General features: G+C 32.1%; 1 protein-coding gene across 2 annotated transcripts; it reads right to left on the reverse strand.

The window, feature by feature from the left end:
- Window positions 1–1625: 1625 nt before the first annotated feature.
- On the reverse strand, window positions 1626–3398 carry LOC122308785. Of its 2 annotated transcripts, none has more exons than XM_043121998.1 (2): window positions 3026–3398; window positions 1626–2574 (listed from the first exon to the last, which is right to left on the reverse strand). In XM_043121998.1, exons 1-2 carry the CDS (start codon window positions 3092–3094, stop codon window positions 2056–2058), a joined length of 588 nt encoding a protein of 195 aa, XP_042977932.1. In that variant the 5' UTR covers window positions 3095–3398; the 3' UTR covers window positions 1626–2055. The 2 variants fall into 2 exon arrangements, with proteins under 2 accessions (XP_042977932.1, XP_042977933.1); XM_043121999.1 differs by having other exon boundaries at window positions 2947–3398.
- Window positions 3399–14126: the final 10728 nt, after the last annotated feature.

A 14126-nucleotide genomic window follows, 5' to 3' on the forward strand; every position in this document is an offset into this window, starting at 1 on the left:
TATCTCTCAATTTGTATAGTAATGATGTTCCACTTGTTTACTTCCCCTCTCTTATTGTTAGGAGTTCTAATGTGGTGTACCTAAACTGATTAGACTTCAAATGTGGTATACCTAAAACCCATTAAATCAACAATTATTCTATACATTCTACATCACCAAAAACAAAAATATTTATTTATTTTTAAGTGATTGCTTCTTTGGGTTATTATGTTTCCAACTTTTTGTTTAGAGTTTTCATAACAAGTTTTGCTATGTATAAATAAATTCGCGTATTAATTTACGTATCAATATTGATTTGTTTATATTTAAAATTTAAATTAGTATTATTTTTAATAAAATTTATTTTTTTACTAATTACATTAAAATAATACACATATTTTTACATAATTATACTTGTAACTAAATTTTTCTCTTTATAATACAGTGATTTACATTGATACAAGACATTAGGATTGAAGTGCTACAGTAATTATACATTTGTATGTCAGCTGTAACTCTAGTTTTTGGTTACGTACTTATCTGTGTTCACTCTAGATATATAGTCCTTTTTTTATCAGAAATAAGATTTTATAAAACTAAAAGGAAAGACATAAAAGGAGCGAATGGGGATCCCAACAAGACATCGTGTTACAATCACACAGGCATATAATTGAAAGCAAAAAACTTTTTTTAAAACAAAAAAAACAACCACAACAACAACAACGGTACGGACCCATATATGTTCCCTCTATGGACTAGTCAATGATGGCTAAAAGAAGGGTTAGCACCACTATGGCAATAAGTTAAGAGTGAATAATGGTACACTATAATAATATAGTTGATCACTTCAAAGCATTTCATAGAGCTTTTCATGACTGTGTTCTCCATAATCTTTTAGTTATTTTTTAAGAATAAATATTTAATTCGACTAAAAGGAAGAAGAGTAATATTATATATAATTATTTTTACATATTTTTTATATATTTTATTGATGTAATTGACTGTATTAAAATTTTTTTAATATACAACTAATTATATCGATTGGTAAGATGTATAAAAAAATATTAAAAAATAACTGGACATAACATTTTTACAAAAAAGAAATAGATGATTGCCTGTGTTGGTGGATTGGGTTGCTATTTGCTAGTTGTATTGTTAAAGTATTATAATTGGTTTGATCAAATTCATTTTTAAATTTAATTAATATCAACATTTTTTTACATTTTCCTATTCCATTTAAATTCAATCTCCACATTAGATTATCCATTCATTCTTTATATTAATAATAAAATATTATTAAATTAATATTTTTTTAAAAAGTTATTTTTATCACATTTTATAATTCTACCAATTTAATATTATTAATAATTATATTATAATTAAATTAATATTATAAAAACACATTTTCAAAAGTCATTTAATTTTAATAAAATTCTATCGAAATTTCTTCATTACTAAATATCTTAACCAAATATCTAGCAATATATGAGAATTCATGTAAAAAAAAATTTGCACTTACATAAATCAAGAAAACACCTTAATTACAAAACACCTACATAAACACCTAAAAGAAATCTGCACTTCCAACACCATCTTAATTACAAAACACCTACATAAACACCTAGAGGAAATCTACACTTCCAACATCATCTTAATTACAAAAAATACCTACATAAATACCTAGAGGAAATACATAAATCTGTACTTCGTTACCATGTACAACAGCAAAAAAAGAAACCCCTAGATTACACATAACTGCAGTTACAAGTGTCACCAAATACATCCAAAAAATCAGTCATAAAGTTTCAATCTGTCATGAAGTTCCAAAAAATAGTCTTCCATCCAAAAAATAATATTTCATAAAAAAATTAGTACCTACTGCAAAACACAGGATTAAGCAATATTAATCTCAGGAATTTACCAAAAATAACAACTACTAAGATTTTCAGGTATGCAAAACCATCAACTCTTCAGTTTATTAACCAAAAAAAGTAAATACCAAATATTTTTACAATGAACAATATATTACCAAGTGTGCAAAACAGCAACTTTTCAATGCACTTCTCCCTCCTCCAGCTAGTACATTTCATTCCATTCATTCCTATGTTTCTCTAGAATTTTAATTTGAATTGACTTGAGATATTCTTGCTGCACTGCATTCATGTTATCAACATTCAACATCATGATTTCCATCTTCATCTTCTTCTTCTTAAGTGAGATTATCTTAACACTGTCACTATCAGCTCGAATTGCCGCCTCTCGTCGCTCAATCATCGCTATCCTCCTATCACTTTCCATATTACTTAACTTCTCATCAAATTGATTAGGTGAAGATTCTTCGCGTTTCCTTTTCCTTTCCCTTTCTTTTTCAGATTTTTTGCATAGTGGCCTCTCCAAATTGGTAGACATGCTCTCATTTTCCTCTATATCTATGGCATTGGAAGCTAGAACGGTAGAGCAGCCTGTCTTTCTCTTTGTTGGCAAATTATTCATATGCACTTGCCACTTTGGTTGGTACCTCAATAAGTTCCAACAATGATCCAAATTATAGTTGTTTTTTTGTGTTGATCGGTACAATACCTTTGCCTTGTCAATCTAAACACCAATAATAAAAATATTAGTACATATTACAATCCAAATTTATGATAATTAGAAACATACATTGTCTTGTTCATTAATATCGCTTAGATGCATTGATTTGACTTGGGCTAAGTAACCACAAAACTTGTTTGTGGCTTTTTGGATAGTTGACTATTGATTAGTCAACAACCCCACAAAACGTTCAGGCCAATTAGGTTTTTTATAAATATTGAAATAATCATGAATTCTTATCCACAATTGGGTAGACTTTTGATTTGTCTCCTTAATAGCGTCTATACTAATGTTGAGTCATCCTGATATAAGGAGGTTGTCTTCCTCCAAGGTGAAGGACACACCTCATTAGGATAGTTTAGTTCGTGCCCTTACTTGTTCTTCAGGTTGTGTCACTTCAATCTCAACCTCAACATTATCATGCAAGACACGAGTCATGGGGTGTTGTTAATACCTTCTCTACCACTTTGCAATAGTGTGGTAAAAAACAGGATCGTCCAATAAGTATGAATCCATCCTTCATAAAACAGTCAGCAAGTAATAAAGTCAACAGTCAGCAAGTAAGTAGGGGAGACAGTCAAAACAATAAGCGAAAATGACTAAAAGAAATAGGTTGACTATTAACTATTTTGTTTAAAACGGATTCTGACTTCTACACACACAACACTTTAAAAAAAGAAATGTTGACTATTAACTATTTTGTTTTAAACAGGTTCTGAAACCAATAGTTTTAACTAATAAAATATACTAAAAGGATAATACGATACAAGCTATAACATAAAACCAATATCAATACTAACATGCACATCACTCAATACCAAAACCAATACGATACTAAAAGGTAGTTTCTGTGAAGCTTTTTGAATTCTAACATGCACATCACCCAAGTTTTATTTTCAATTATCCTTTTTTTTTTTTTTGTATCGTCTTGTACAAACAAAATAATTTCTTCCAAAGGTAGGGTAGACTTTCTACACTCAATATTTATATATATATATATATATATTTTATCCGTAACAAGAATTCTATTGATACCCAAGTATACAAGACATATAAAAGGGTGACTGTACACCTCCAAACTACCACAACTAATGCATTACACCCTCAAGTTCTTTATTATTTGTACGTAGCTAAAGTTGCAAACATCTGACCTATCGGTCAATTCTTAATAGATGGGTGCACCTTATATATGACTTTTTGGTAGTTTGAGAGTAGATGTGTCAATTTTCATAAATTAGGTTGAAAGTGTAAAAACCTATTTGTTCAAGGGTGAAAGTGAATTTTCCTCTCTCTTTTTACTTAGGAAATGTTAAATCTTTACCCAGCCAAGCAACTAAAATTTTGTTTCTTTCTAATTCTTTCACCTGTTACAATTTTTGGTTCTAGGATTCTCTGACATGTTAAAAGTATATCTTTCTTTTTTTTTTCTTTTTTTTTTTTTATCTTTTTCTTCTATAAATTCTTGAAATACTTGATTTTCAGTTTCCTCATCTTGAAGGCAAAATAGTAAAGGGATGTACTAATAATAGAGGGTAGGTGACTGTGATTTGTGCTCTTAAACTCAGTTATCCCACACCTCAACCAAACTTAGCATCAAACCTTATCAAGAAGAGAGAGGGTAACCATTTTTCAACCAAATCCAATAATCGAAAAACAGAGGAAATCAAGCAAACCCTAATTGTTAATCCCAAAATCAAAAACCCTAACTGTCAATCCCACTTCTACATCACTGTCTCAGTTTAGTAACAATCGAGAAATTGATAGACAATAGATAGGGTAAGAACTGAGAAATCGATAGACATGAATCCAAGAAAAATCGAGAACCTAAAAAAAATAATTTGAGAAAATTTACAGATCGGGAGAGAGAGAGAGAGAGAGAGAGAGAGAGAGAGAGAGAGAGAGAGTGGAGGGGCGTAGCTGTGGGAGTGGACGGGCGCAGCCGTGGGTCGTGAAGGGGCATTGTCTGTGCGAATCAAGAGAGATAGAGAGAAAAAAAGAGGAGAAAGGGAGTTCGATACCGAATGAAGGGACTAAATATTTCTTCCCACGTCTAGTAGTTTCCTATATCCCGCTTGGTCTGTTGGAGTGAGAAAACAATATTTTATTATTTGGTGAATGAAAATGATCTTTCATATTTGGTCACGGACTGTAGTAAAAGTCCATAATATTTTGAATTTGCTCAATTCAATGTGATGAGTTTTTGGGCCAAATTATGTAAAATTTGACCAAACACCTCATTTGGCCAAGCAATGAGGATGCCCTAAGAGCATTGGCATTAGCAATGGCCTAGCCATTGCCCAATGCAACCCCTAATTTCTCCACCGATCACCTTTTCCAACGGACCCCGTCATCTCCAACCTCTCGAAAGTAAGCCCCTCTTCCTCTCTCTTCCTCACTCTTCTCTCCCTCTTCTCTATTGAAGATGTTCTGTCCGTCGTGCTGCATCCCTCTTCTCTCCCTCTTCTTCGATTTTTATTTTCTCTTTAACAGCTCAATTGAATCACATCCTCTTTTGCCCATCCAGGTCAAATCAATTGCTCAGCATCGGCTTGCTCCACGAATCACGCCAAAGGTTCTTCTTCCTCCACAATCTACCACTACCAATAGCATCTGTTTGGATAAATGCTTTGTCTTTTTTTTTTTTTTAGGATGAAATGGTACACGGGATATTTTCTATTAAATTTTCCATAATATTTTTGTGGGCAACTATTTACAGATGATTATTTGTTTTGGCATATTGTTCTTGGGTATGGTTTATAACAAAGCAATCACGTACTGCTATTGTTAGCATTTGCTAGTGTTCAATTCCTTCTTTGTTGCATTGGGACATTGCTAGTGCAAGTCTGAAAGTAACAATGATTATGAGGAAACTTGGTTAGTGTATTGCCTTAGTTTCTCTATAATGGTATGGTCTCCACAAACATTGCTATTGTGACACCCCCAAATTCCGTTTGGGATCGGACGGACATTTGAAGCGTCGAGACATGCAACACAAGGTTACCTGCCCCCGTTCATGACATATAAGATGCAATAATCCTAACATGCATCTAATATTATGCAATATTCGCAGCGGATAATTTTTTTTTTTAGCAATACTATGCACCAAACTGAAAATATCCCAATACTTAAAACATACTTCATACATAAAGATCCATTGAATAACTAAGATCACAGCACTATTCCAAAATAGTTATGATCCAAAAGTACTGGAGATGCAACTCCATCGTACAAGTAGTAATTTAACTACTATATTAACATTAACGACGCACCGTCGTTCAGTCGACTGTGTCTAGTTAGTCAGCTCCTGGTCCTCCTTCAGGTCCTGTAACAAGATCTACCATTCGGGAGGAATGGTAGTTGGGACTACCACAGTGAGATTTGATTACAAATCTCAGCAAGTTAACAAAAAACTTCCACACAGACTAATGATGCATGGATGACAGTAAAAGCATAAATGCATAATCAAATTCATAAGTAATTAAAGAATAACTTAGCGTACAACATAGCATAATTGACATAACTTAAATTGAAACATGAACTGAACTTGACTTAGCATAAACTTGCTCTGAAACTTGAATTAACATGAAAAATACATACTCCACAGTTGTTGTGGCCCCATGTATTCTACGTGTAAATACATACTCCACAGTTGTTGTGGCCCCATGTATTCTACACAAACTTGACTTAACATGAAAAATACATACTCCACAGTTGTTGTGGCCCCATGTATTTTACGCATCACAATTGTAGTTAAATACATACTCCACAGTTGTTGTGGCCCCATGTATTCTACACAAACTTGACTTAACATTAAAAATACATACTCCACAGTTGTTGTGGCCCCATGTATTCTACACATCATAATGTACTCAAGATGAAATGTGACCGGAATACGAAAGGACTGAAGTCCTGACGTAACATAACGTGACTTGAACATAACTTAGAATACATGACCAACTTGAGATATAAACATTTCGTAACATGGCATAACATATAATAGACAACATATTTAACATGACATACTTGCAACAGTGAATATTACATGACTTGACTTACATGTAATGGATGACATACTTAGCATGACGTACTTGTAATGTACAGTAATATATAACAGAATATATTATGTAACAGATAAAAATTGATGACAGAATAAATTCTGTACAATAGACAATTACATGATAACTTGACATGGCATGACACATATGATAACGTACATACATACACTGTAGTTCTTTTACTTAGCACACATACACAGTAGACTGCTAGTAAGTTAAAAGCTAACTTACCTCGATCTCCGCGTTTCTTATAAAACTTCAAGTGCGATCACGAGGAACTGTAATTAGTGATTCTAAAAGTTAGAACTAAATCACTAATAATTTGAAATATGGAAAATACTAACTTAAAGAGTAAAATTTTCATTTTACTCTCTACATGTGAGAAAATGACCGTTTTACCCATAACTTAAGGATTTTGCATACTAACTCCAAAAGTTTCCAAAATTTACATTCCTCATGTAAATTTTGTCCTAAACTTAAATATCAACTCAGAAAAATTTAAAACAAAACACAACTATGAAGAACACATTATGGCTGAAACATCCATAGGCCATTTCCCTTGATTTTTGTTGCAATTCCTTCCAATTTCAAAACTCATGCTTAAACCAAAATTTTGCAACAAACATCTTCCAATCCTAAGTTCAAAATCATACTTAAAACATCCATTTAGAAAAAGCTAATAATTAACACCAAACTTTTTTGTAAAAAGATCCAAGCACTTGAATCACAAGTTTTGACCTTAAATCAAAACATCTCCAAGAATTTCAAAAATCAAATCTTACTTCTAACATATTCATAATATCATCCTAACATCAACCATGCTTTAAATCATCGAACTAAAGTCACCAAAATCACAAAATAACATTTGGAGTTTTTGGTTTTACACTTAGTCTAAAAAAAGAAACTTTTTCCTCAACTAGTTTTGATAAATCTCTTGATCTATGACTTATAATCATATGATCTTCAAACCAAACCATCACATGGTTTAAAAAGATGTCCTAAAACATATATAAGCTTCTAATTCAAGATCACATGGTTAGAAATTAACCAAACCATAAATTTAGCCAAGAATATCCACACTTTGGCTTATTTGAATATCTCTTTGCATAAAATTTCATATCTTTGAAACTAACATCAAATATCTTCAAAATAATAATATAACATGTATATAAGATACTTAGGATCCTCCAATAAATTATTAAAATCATTAGAATAGGTTTAGACCACCAAAGAGTTAAACTTTCTCAAAACAGAAACTGTTTTTCCTCTTCCAGTTTCTAAGTTTCTAAATCTAAGAAAATCTTTCATCAAAACTTTTAATCATGCAAAAATCCTCAACCAATAGTCATATATACATGTTAACAATACTCCATAAAAATTTCGGACCAATATCTATCCATTAGCTTGGTCAAAAACTCCAAACTATAACATACTCTCCAGATTCACGCCTAGAATGACCTTTCTATGGTTAAAAATACTTTTGACCAACCAAATGACCATGGAATGATACGAAAAATACATCTACGGAAACTAGACTCAAAGAGGAACAACTTATATGAAGGAGATTTTATGATAAAACACTTACAAAAGCTTCGAAATGGGTGTGCAAAAGAACTCCTAAAAGCTGTCCGAGAGAGAGTGTTTGGTATTCTTTCAATAGAAAGCATAAATGAAGATAATTTCGTGGGGAGGGATGGCTGGAGATATTTGTGGATAAGATATGGAAGAGATGAGGCTGGAGTGAGAGTTAAGTGTAGGACTCTCTTACCCGAAGTGAGAGTTAAGTGTAGGACTCTCTTACCGGAGTGAGAGTGGAGTGTAGGACTCTCTTACCTAATAATATCTACAAAAATCAACTCAAGATATTTTTACCCAATAATATCCAAGAAAATTACCTCAAGATATTTCTTTTTATCCAATAATATCTACAATTTTAAACAGACGTTTTGACCGAAAATATGAAAAAATGTTATTGCGCCATAAGACTTTAAATAACCCTCCGAGTCTAATGGCACAAACCATAATACATTTTGACACTTCTAACTATCTCCAATAATCAAAAACACACTTCTGATACCATAGTAAATAATAACACTAACTATGTAGTTAGACAAAAACCTATATGATTAATGGATTCGTGAAAACTTATGGGGTTTTCACTAGATTCTTAAAATTAATAGAAATTTCACAATTGAATTTCTAGCGGGCTGTTACTGCTATTGTTTGTCTATTATTTTTTCTTCACGGTGTTTTGGACAATCTACTATTGTTTTGGTATATTGTTTGTCTATTGAGAAACTGGACATGTTTTTTTTTGTAAACCTGATAACTGATTCAATATTAACTCTACTGGAGGAAAATTTGAGATTAAATATTGCTTTTCAATGTTGTTTGCTTTTCCAGACTTCACTTATGCAGTAAATTCTCAGTTGTAGCTAGTGTGCTAACTTTAGTGATTTTCCAAATGAACATAGTAGCTCTTTCTTTAAGAAAGGATCTGCCCGATTCAAAATTTGAAACTTTGGTAATTTCCTTTCTTCTTTTTACTTTTAACTTCATTTTTTTTAATAGTATTGAAAGGTATAGAGGAATTGAAGGCTAGGAATGCATCAATATCTAACTTAAAATACATACTAGAAGAAGGGAATTAATACAATTAGTATTAACCATTAACTACAATACTAAGTTTTGGGGTGATATTATGAGCCTGAAGAACATTCATTCCAAACCATTGACAAATCTTATGCACTCAACCAAAGAAGGATGTACATGATGTAGTTGTTAAATGAGGCAACATTGGAAGCTTGATATGCAAATGTATTTATCTACCAAAGAAGGATGTACATGATGTAGTTGCATATCAAACTTCCAATGTTTTCTTTCTTCCTTAAATAACAAAGTTTTGGTATTCTTAATACCCCTCAAATGCACAGATTCACACCTCAAGATCTTATGATATTACCTTCAAGAAAATGCCACAGAATCCCCTTGAAAGTTCAAATAATTATTAAAGTATGATCCCTAAAGGCATTGCTATCAAATGATGTAACTATGGGAAAGTGTGCTTCCTTTTTCCAAGAGAAGTCACTATCGTTTAGATTTTTGAGCTAAAGCATATTAGAAGGAAATGGATTTACCTCTAGAGACTAGAATAAGATGCTGATACAATACAGATAATAGATTAGTACTTCCTCTTACTTAGCTAATTGACTGGATTTTCCAATAAGCACATTTTTAGACCACCTCTTAATATGACCAGATTTACAAACTTTCTCATTTAGAGACCAGAGACCAAATTTCTACATTTAAAGCAGAAGCATTGTCTAAGCCATGTACAATAAACACACTACAAAATTGTTTCAACAACAGAGTAAGTCCAACAAGACCACCTCTTTCTTTGTTAAATTCTGGTCACTATCAAAAGAAGACTGAGTACAGAAAAGTAATTACCATTGCCAGCTTTCAGATGAAAATGAATGAAAATGAGGCAACATTGGAAGTTTGATATGCAAATGAATTTAAGGTAATATCATAAGGTCTTGCTAAATAAATGAAAATGAATTTCATATGCAACATTGGAAGTTTGATATGCAAATGTATTTATCTACAGCTTTCGGATGAACCATTAACTTCTTTGCTGGTATTTTTTTTTTTCTGATGGTATTTTACATGTTGTCTTGCTAAATAGTAGAGTTATATCAATTATTCAATTCAACCTTTGGTTTCCATGTGGGCTGTTCTCCTTTGTTTCTACAAAATTATATATGGACTGAGATATTGTAATGTGATGTTGAGATGCTTTATAATTCTTAGCAATATGATGCCAAGGATGTAATATTGGACTTGACTATTGGGCAACTTGTCTGACTCCTTGAAAATTACATATTTTTCAAAGATGGACACATATTTTAATGATGATTCATTCTTCACCACTCTATTATTTTGATGATGATTCATTCTTCACCACTCTATTACAAAGTGAAGGAGGAGGTTGTAATAGCATTCCAATGCAACATGATAATGTTGTTGTCAAAACAAATCCAAATGATGGTAAAAAGAGACCATCTTTCAAACAAAGTTCAACAAGATGCATATTTCACTGTTGAAGATGATAACCTCTTCGTCTCAACTTGGCTCAATATTAATATCAATGTGATAAGGGTATTGATCAAAATTCCACTCAAATATGGAAAAAAATTACCACATTTTATCATGAATATAAAAAACTGAATATTGTCTACCGTTCTGAGGGCTCTTTGATTAATCGGTGGTCCACGATTCAAAAATTGACAAATAAATTTTGTGCATATATAACACAGGTAGAGTCATTGTACCCGAATGATACAACGGAGCAAGACAAGGTATGTACCCTATTCCCTTTTTTCATTTGATTTGTAATGGACTTACTTAAAAACTAACAAATATTTCTTTCACCTTTGTAGATTGTGAAAGCGAAGGTGTTGTACAAAGAGATGCTATGGAGTAATTTCACAATGGAGCACTGTTGGTGTCTTTTGAGGCACCAACCAAAATAGCAGCAACACATTTCCACCCTTAGTAAGAAGAGAAGGTCACCTGAAAAAGTGTCTTATGTTGTTAATGTTGACCAAAGTAAGGGAGAGGAAGCGGAAATCCATGGAAGGCAACAATGGTGAGATCAAGACTATCTTAACTAAAATGACTGAGGATAGAGCAACGACCATGGAAGAGTGTAGAAATGTGACCCTTAAGGCAGACATAGAAAGATCAGCAGCATTTGAATTAAAAAAAAAGAAATTCGAGGTAAAGATGATGTTACTAGATCTAAGTGGCCTGAATGTCATGCAATGAGAATATTTTGGCTATATTCAACGGAAAATTTTTGAGGAATGGGGGAAGGATATTGGGGGGACATCTACATCTCATTCAACACCTTATGGAGGTGTCTAATTTCTAATGTTGGTAGTTCAGATTTTTTTTGAATTATTAGCGGCTGCCCAGCCACATGTGGATTGGATAAACATGTGGCTATGTAGCAACTAAATTAATGGATTGTTTTAGTAATTAGTACTGTTTTAATAATTAGTGGACTGTTGGTTTGTAGTGAAATGTTTTGGGGTACATTAGTGAACTGTAATGAGGTTTTTTGTGAACTGTTAGTTTATACATTTGCGGAATATATTGAAAATATGCAAATAGAGAATTATGAATGTTAGTGTTATTTCAAAACATAGTAGCTCTTTCTAACTAATTGAGTAATTTTTTTGATATCTTTGTATTTTTTTTTCTAACATAGCATGGATATATGTATTGTTTCAATGTCAACTATTTTTACAACATGACTATTGTTTACTATGTTGGGTAAATGGTTGGTAAAATATATTTATTGAATAATTAAGTTGAGAAAAAAAATAGTATATTTATAATAATTTGTAGTTAAATAGTTAAATAATAATTTATTTAATAAAGTTATTAACTAATATATGAAGTGTATTTATAAAATACTAAAAAAATATTATTAAAATATAAAATATTTTATTATTATTTAGATTTTAAGATAGATAGTCTAATATTATGTAGTATATTTGTAAAATATTAAAAAAAAATTATCAAATATTATTAAAATAATAATATTATATTAATTTTTAGACTTAAAGAATAACTAATCCGATATAGGCCAATCTAGTTAAAACTTCTTATTATGATCAAAACATAACATTTTAATTAAATTTTAGACTTGACAGTGAGCAATCTTAATCTGGTAACAAAGGGCACGAACTCTTAGGCCAACCAGGGGTAGTGTGTGTAGACGGTGATGTGACGCAGGCGTTAAAGAACGTGAGAAGTCGTTGATTGGTTTGTTCGAGACAATTGTTTACGCTAACTTCACATGTGATGATAAACATGGTTTGTTGGTTGGTTTGTGGCCGGACTCTGCGCGCTGCCCGTAGTCTACAAAGGTGCATGGTACAGTAACACAGCTCGCTACCAGTACCGGCCTTCCATCTCTGCCGCTTTGGAGCGGTAGTCCGAGGATGATTTTTGCAATATATATCGTTATTGTAACAAATTATATACGCTACTAGGACGGACAAATTACCGGGTTTAGCCATTCGAGTTCTTCTTCGATGTTGTGATGTGATCGAGTAGCGTTCTTTCGCTAGCTGTCAACCACAATTTACTGCATGGGGATGACTCGCAAAAGAAAGCTTGTAGAAATCAAAGTTAAGAGAACCCATGCATTTTTATTTAGAAACTAACCATCAAGTACGGATTAAGTATTCTATATTAGATAGTCTCGTGTAATCTTTTCATCTTAAGCTAAGATGCTAGCCACGTTATTAAAAATTAATATTTGTATAAATAATTTTCATGGCAATGAAACCATGTTATCATATTGTGTGTGGATCACATTCATGATCAAAATTATTTTAGCTACAAATATGTTCAATTTATAAAAATAAAATTTATAAATTGAAATAATTTAATATGATATGTTAGATTATAAGATTATTTTTATTTTAAAATAGATCTAATATATTAAATGAAATCATGTTAATTTATACTTTTTGTAGAGTTTGATCTTTATAACGACAACATTTATCTTTCATGATATTTAACCCACAAAAAGCCTAAGGCCTTGTTTGATTATGGAGTTAAAATGAGATGAGATAAGATGCTTTATTAAAAGTTTAATAAAATATTATTATAATATAATTTTTTAATAATAGTTTTGTTTTAAAATTTCAAAAAGTTAATATGTTTATTATATTTTGTGTGAAAATTTGAAAAAAATATAATGATTATATGAGATAATATGAAATGACATGGTTTAATTTTATATAACTAAATTTGCCCTTACACCCTTCAAAGAATGTCAAAAAGACCAATCTAAACAAGAAGGATAGGTACGAGAGCGGAGACTCTAGATAATTAACATAATTATAGACAATTTCACACATTCAAATAACACCGATAATAATACACATTTTTCTCTCTACCAGGGGAAACCCCTTTGCCTTAGCCAATTTTTTTTTTTTTTTTTCAATTCATTGGGCGAAGGGGGTTTGGAGCTTCGGCTCCACCCACCTCCTCCCCTAGCCAACCATAGCAGCTTTTTCATTTTACCTTTTCTTGCTTTGGTTTTTTTTTTCCTGGTTTTTGTCTTAGGTTTTTCTCCATGGCGTCGAAACTTGTCGATCTCCTATTTTTCGGTGACCTCCGACCAACATTCACTACTTTTTTTGCCTCTCCAATCTCTAATTTTCTAGTTCGCTGAAGAAATCCGCTCTTTTGCTCGGCATGTTCATCACACTTGTGGCTTATCCCATGTATAACATCCACACATCGTCGCATCTGGGGGCTGCTTTTGAAGCCACGCGCGGCCCCTCAGACTTTATAGGTTTCGGATCCTTCAAATCTACCTATCCATTCCACTCCAATAGTGCGCACGTGTCCTACATGCGCTGCCACCTCCTGTATTGGCCCCTCTTAGGTGATTCGACATAGTTTCTAGTTGCT

This window comes from Carya illinoinensis, chromosome 5 (assembly GCF_018687715.1).
Source record: "Carya illinoinensis cultivar Pawnee chromosome 5, C.illinoinensisPawnee_v1, whole genome shotgun sequence".
NCBI lineage: Eukaryota > Viridiplantae > Streptophyta > Magnoliopsida > Fagales > Juglandaceae > Carya > Carya illinoinensis.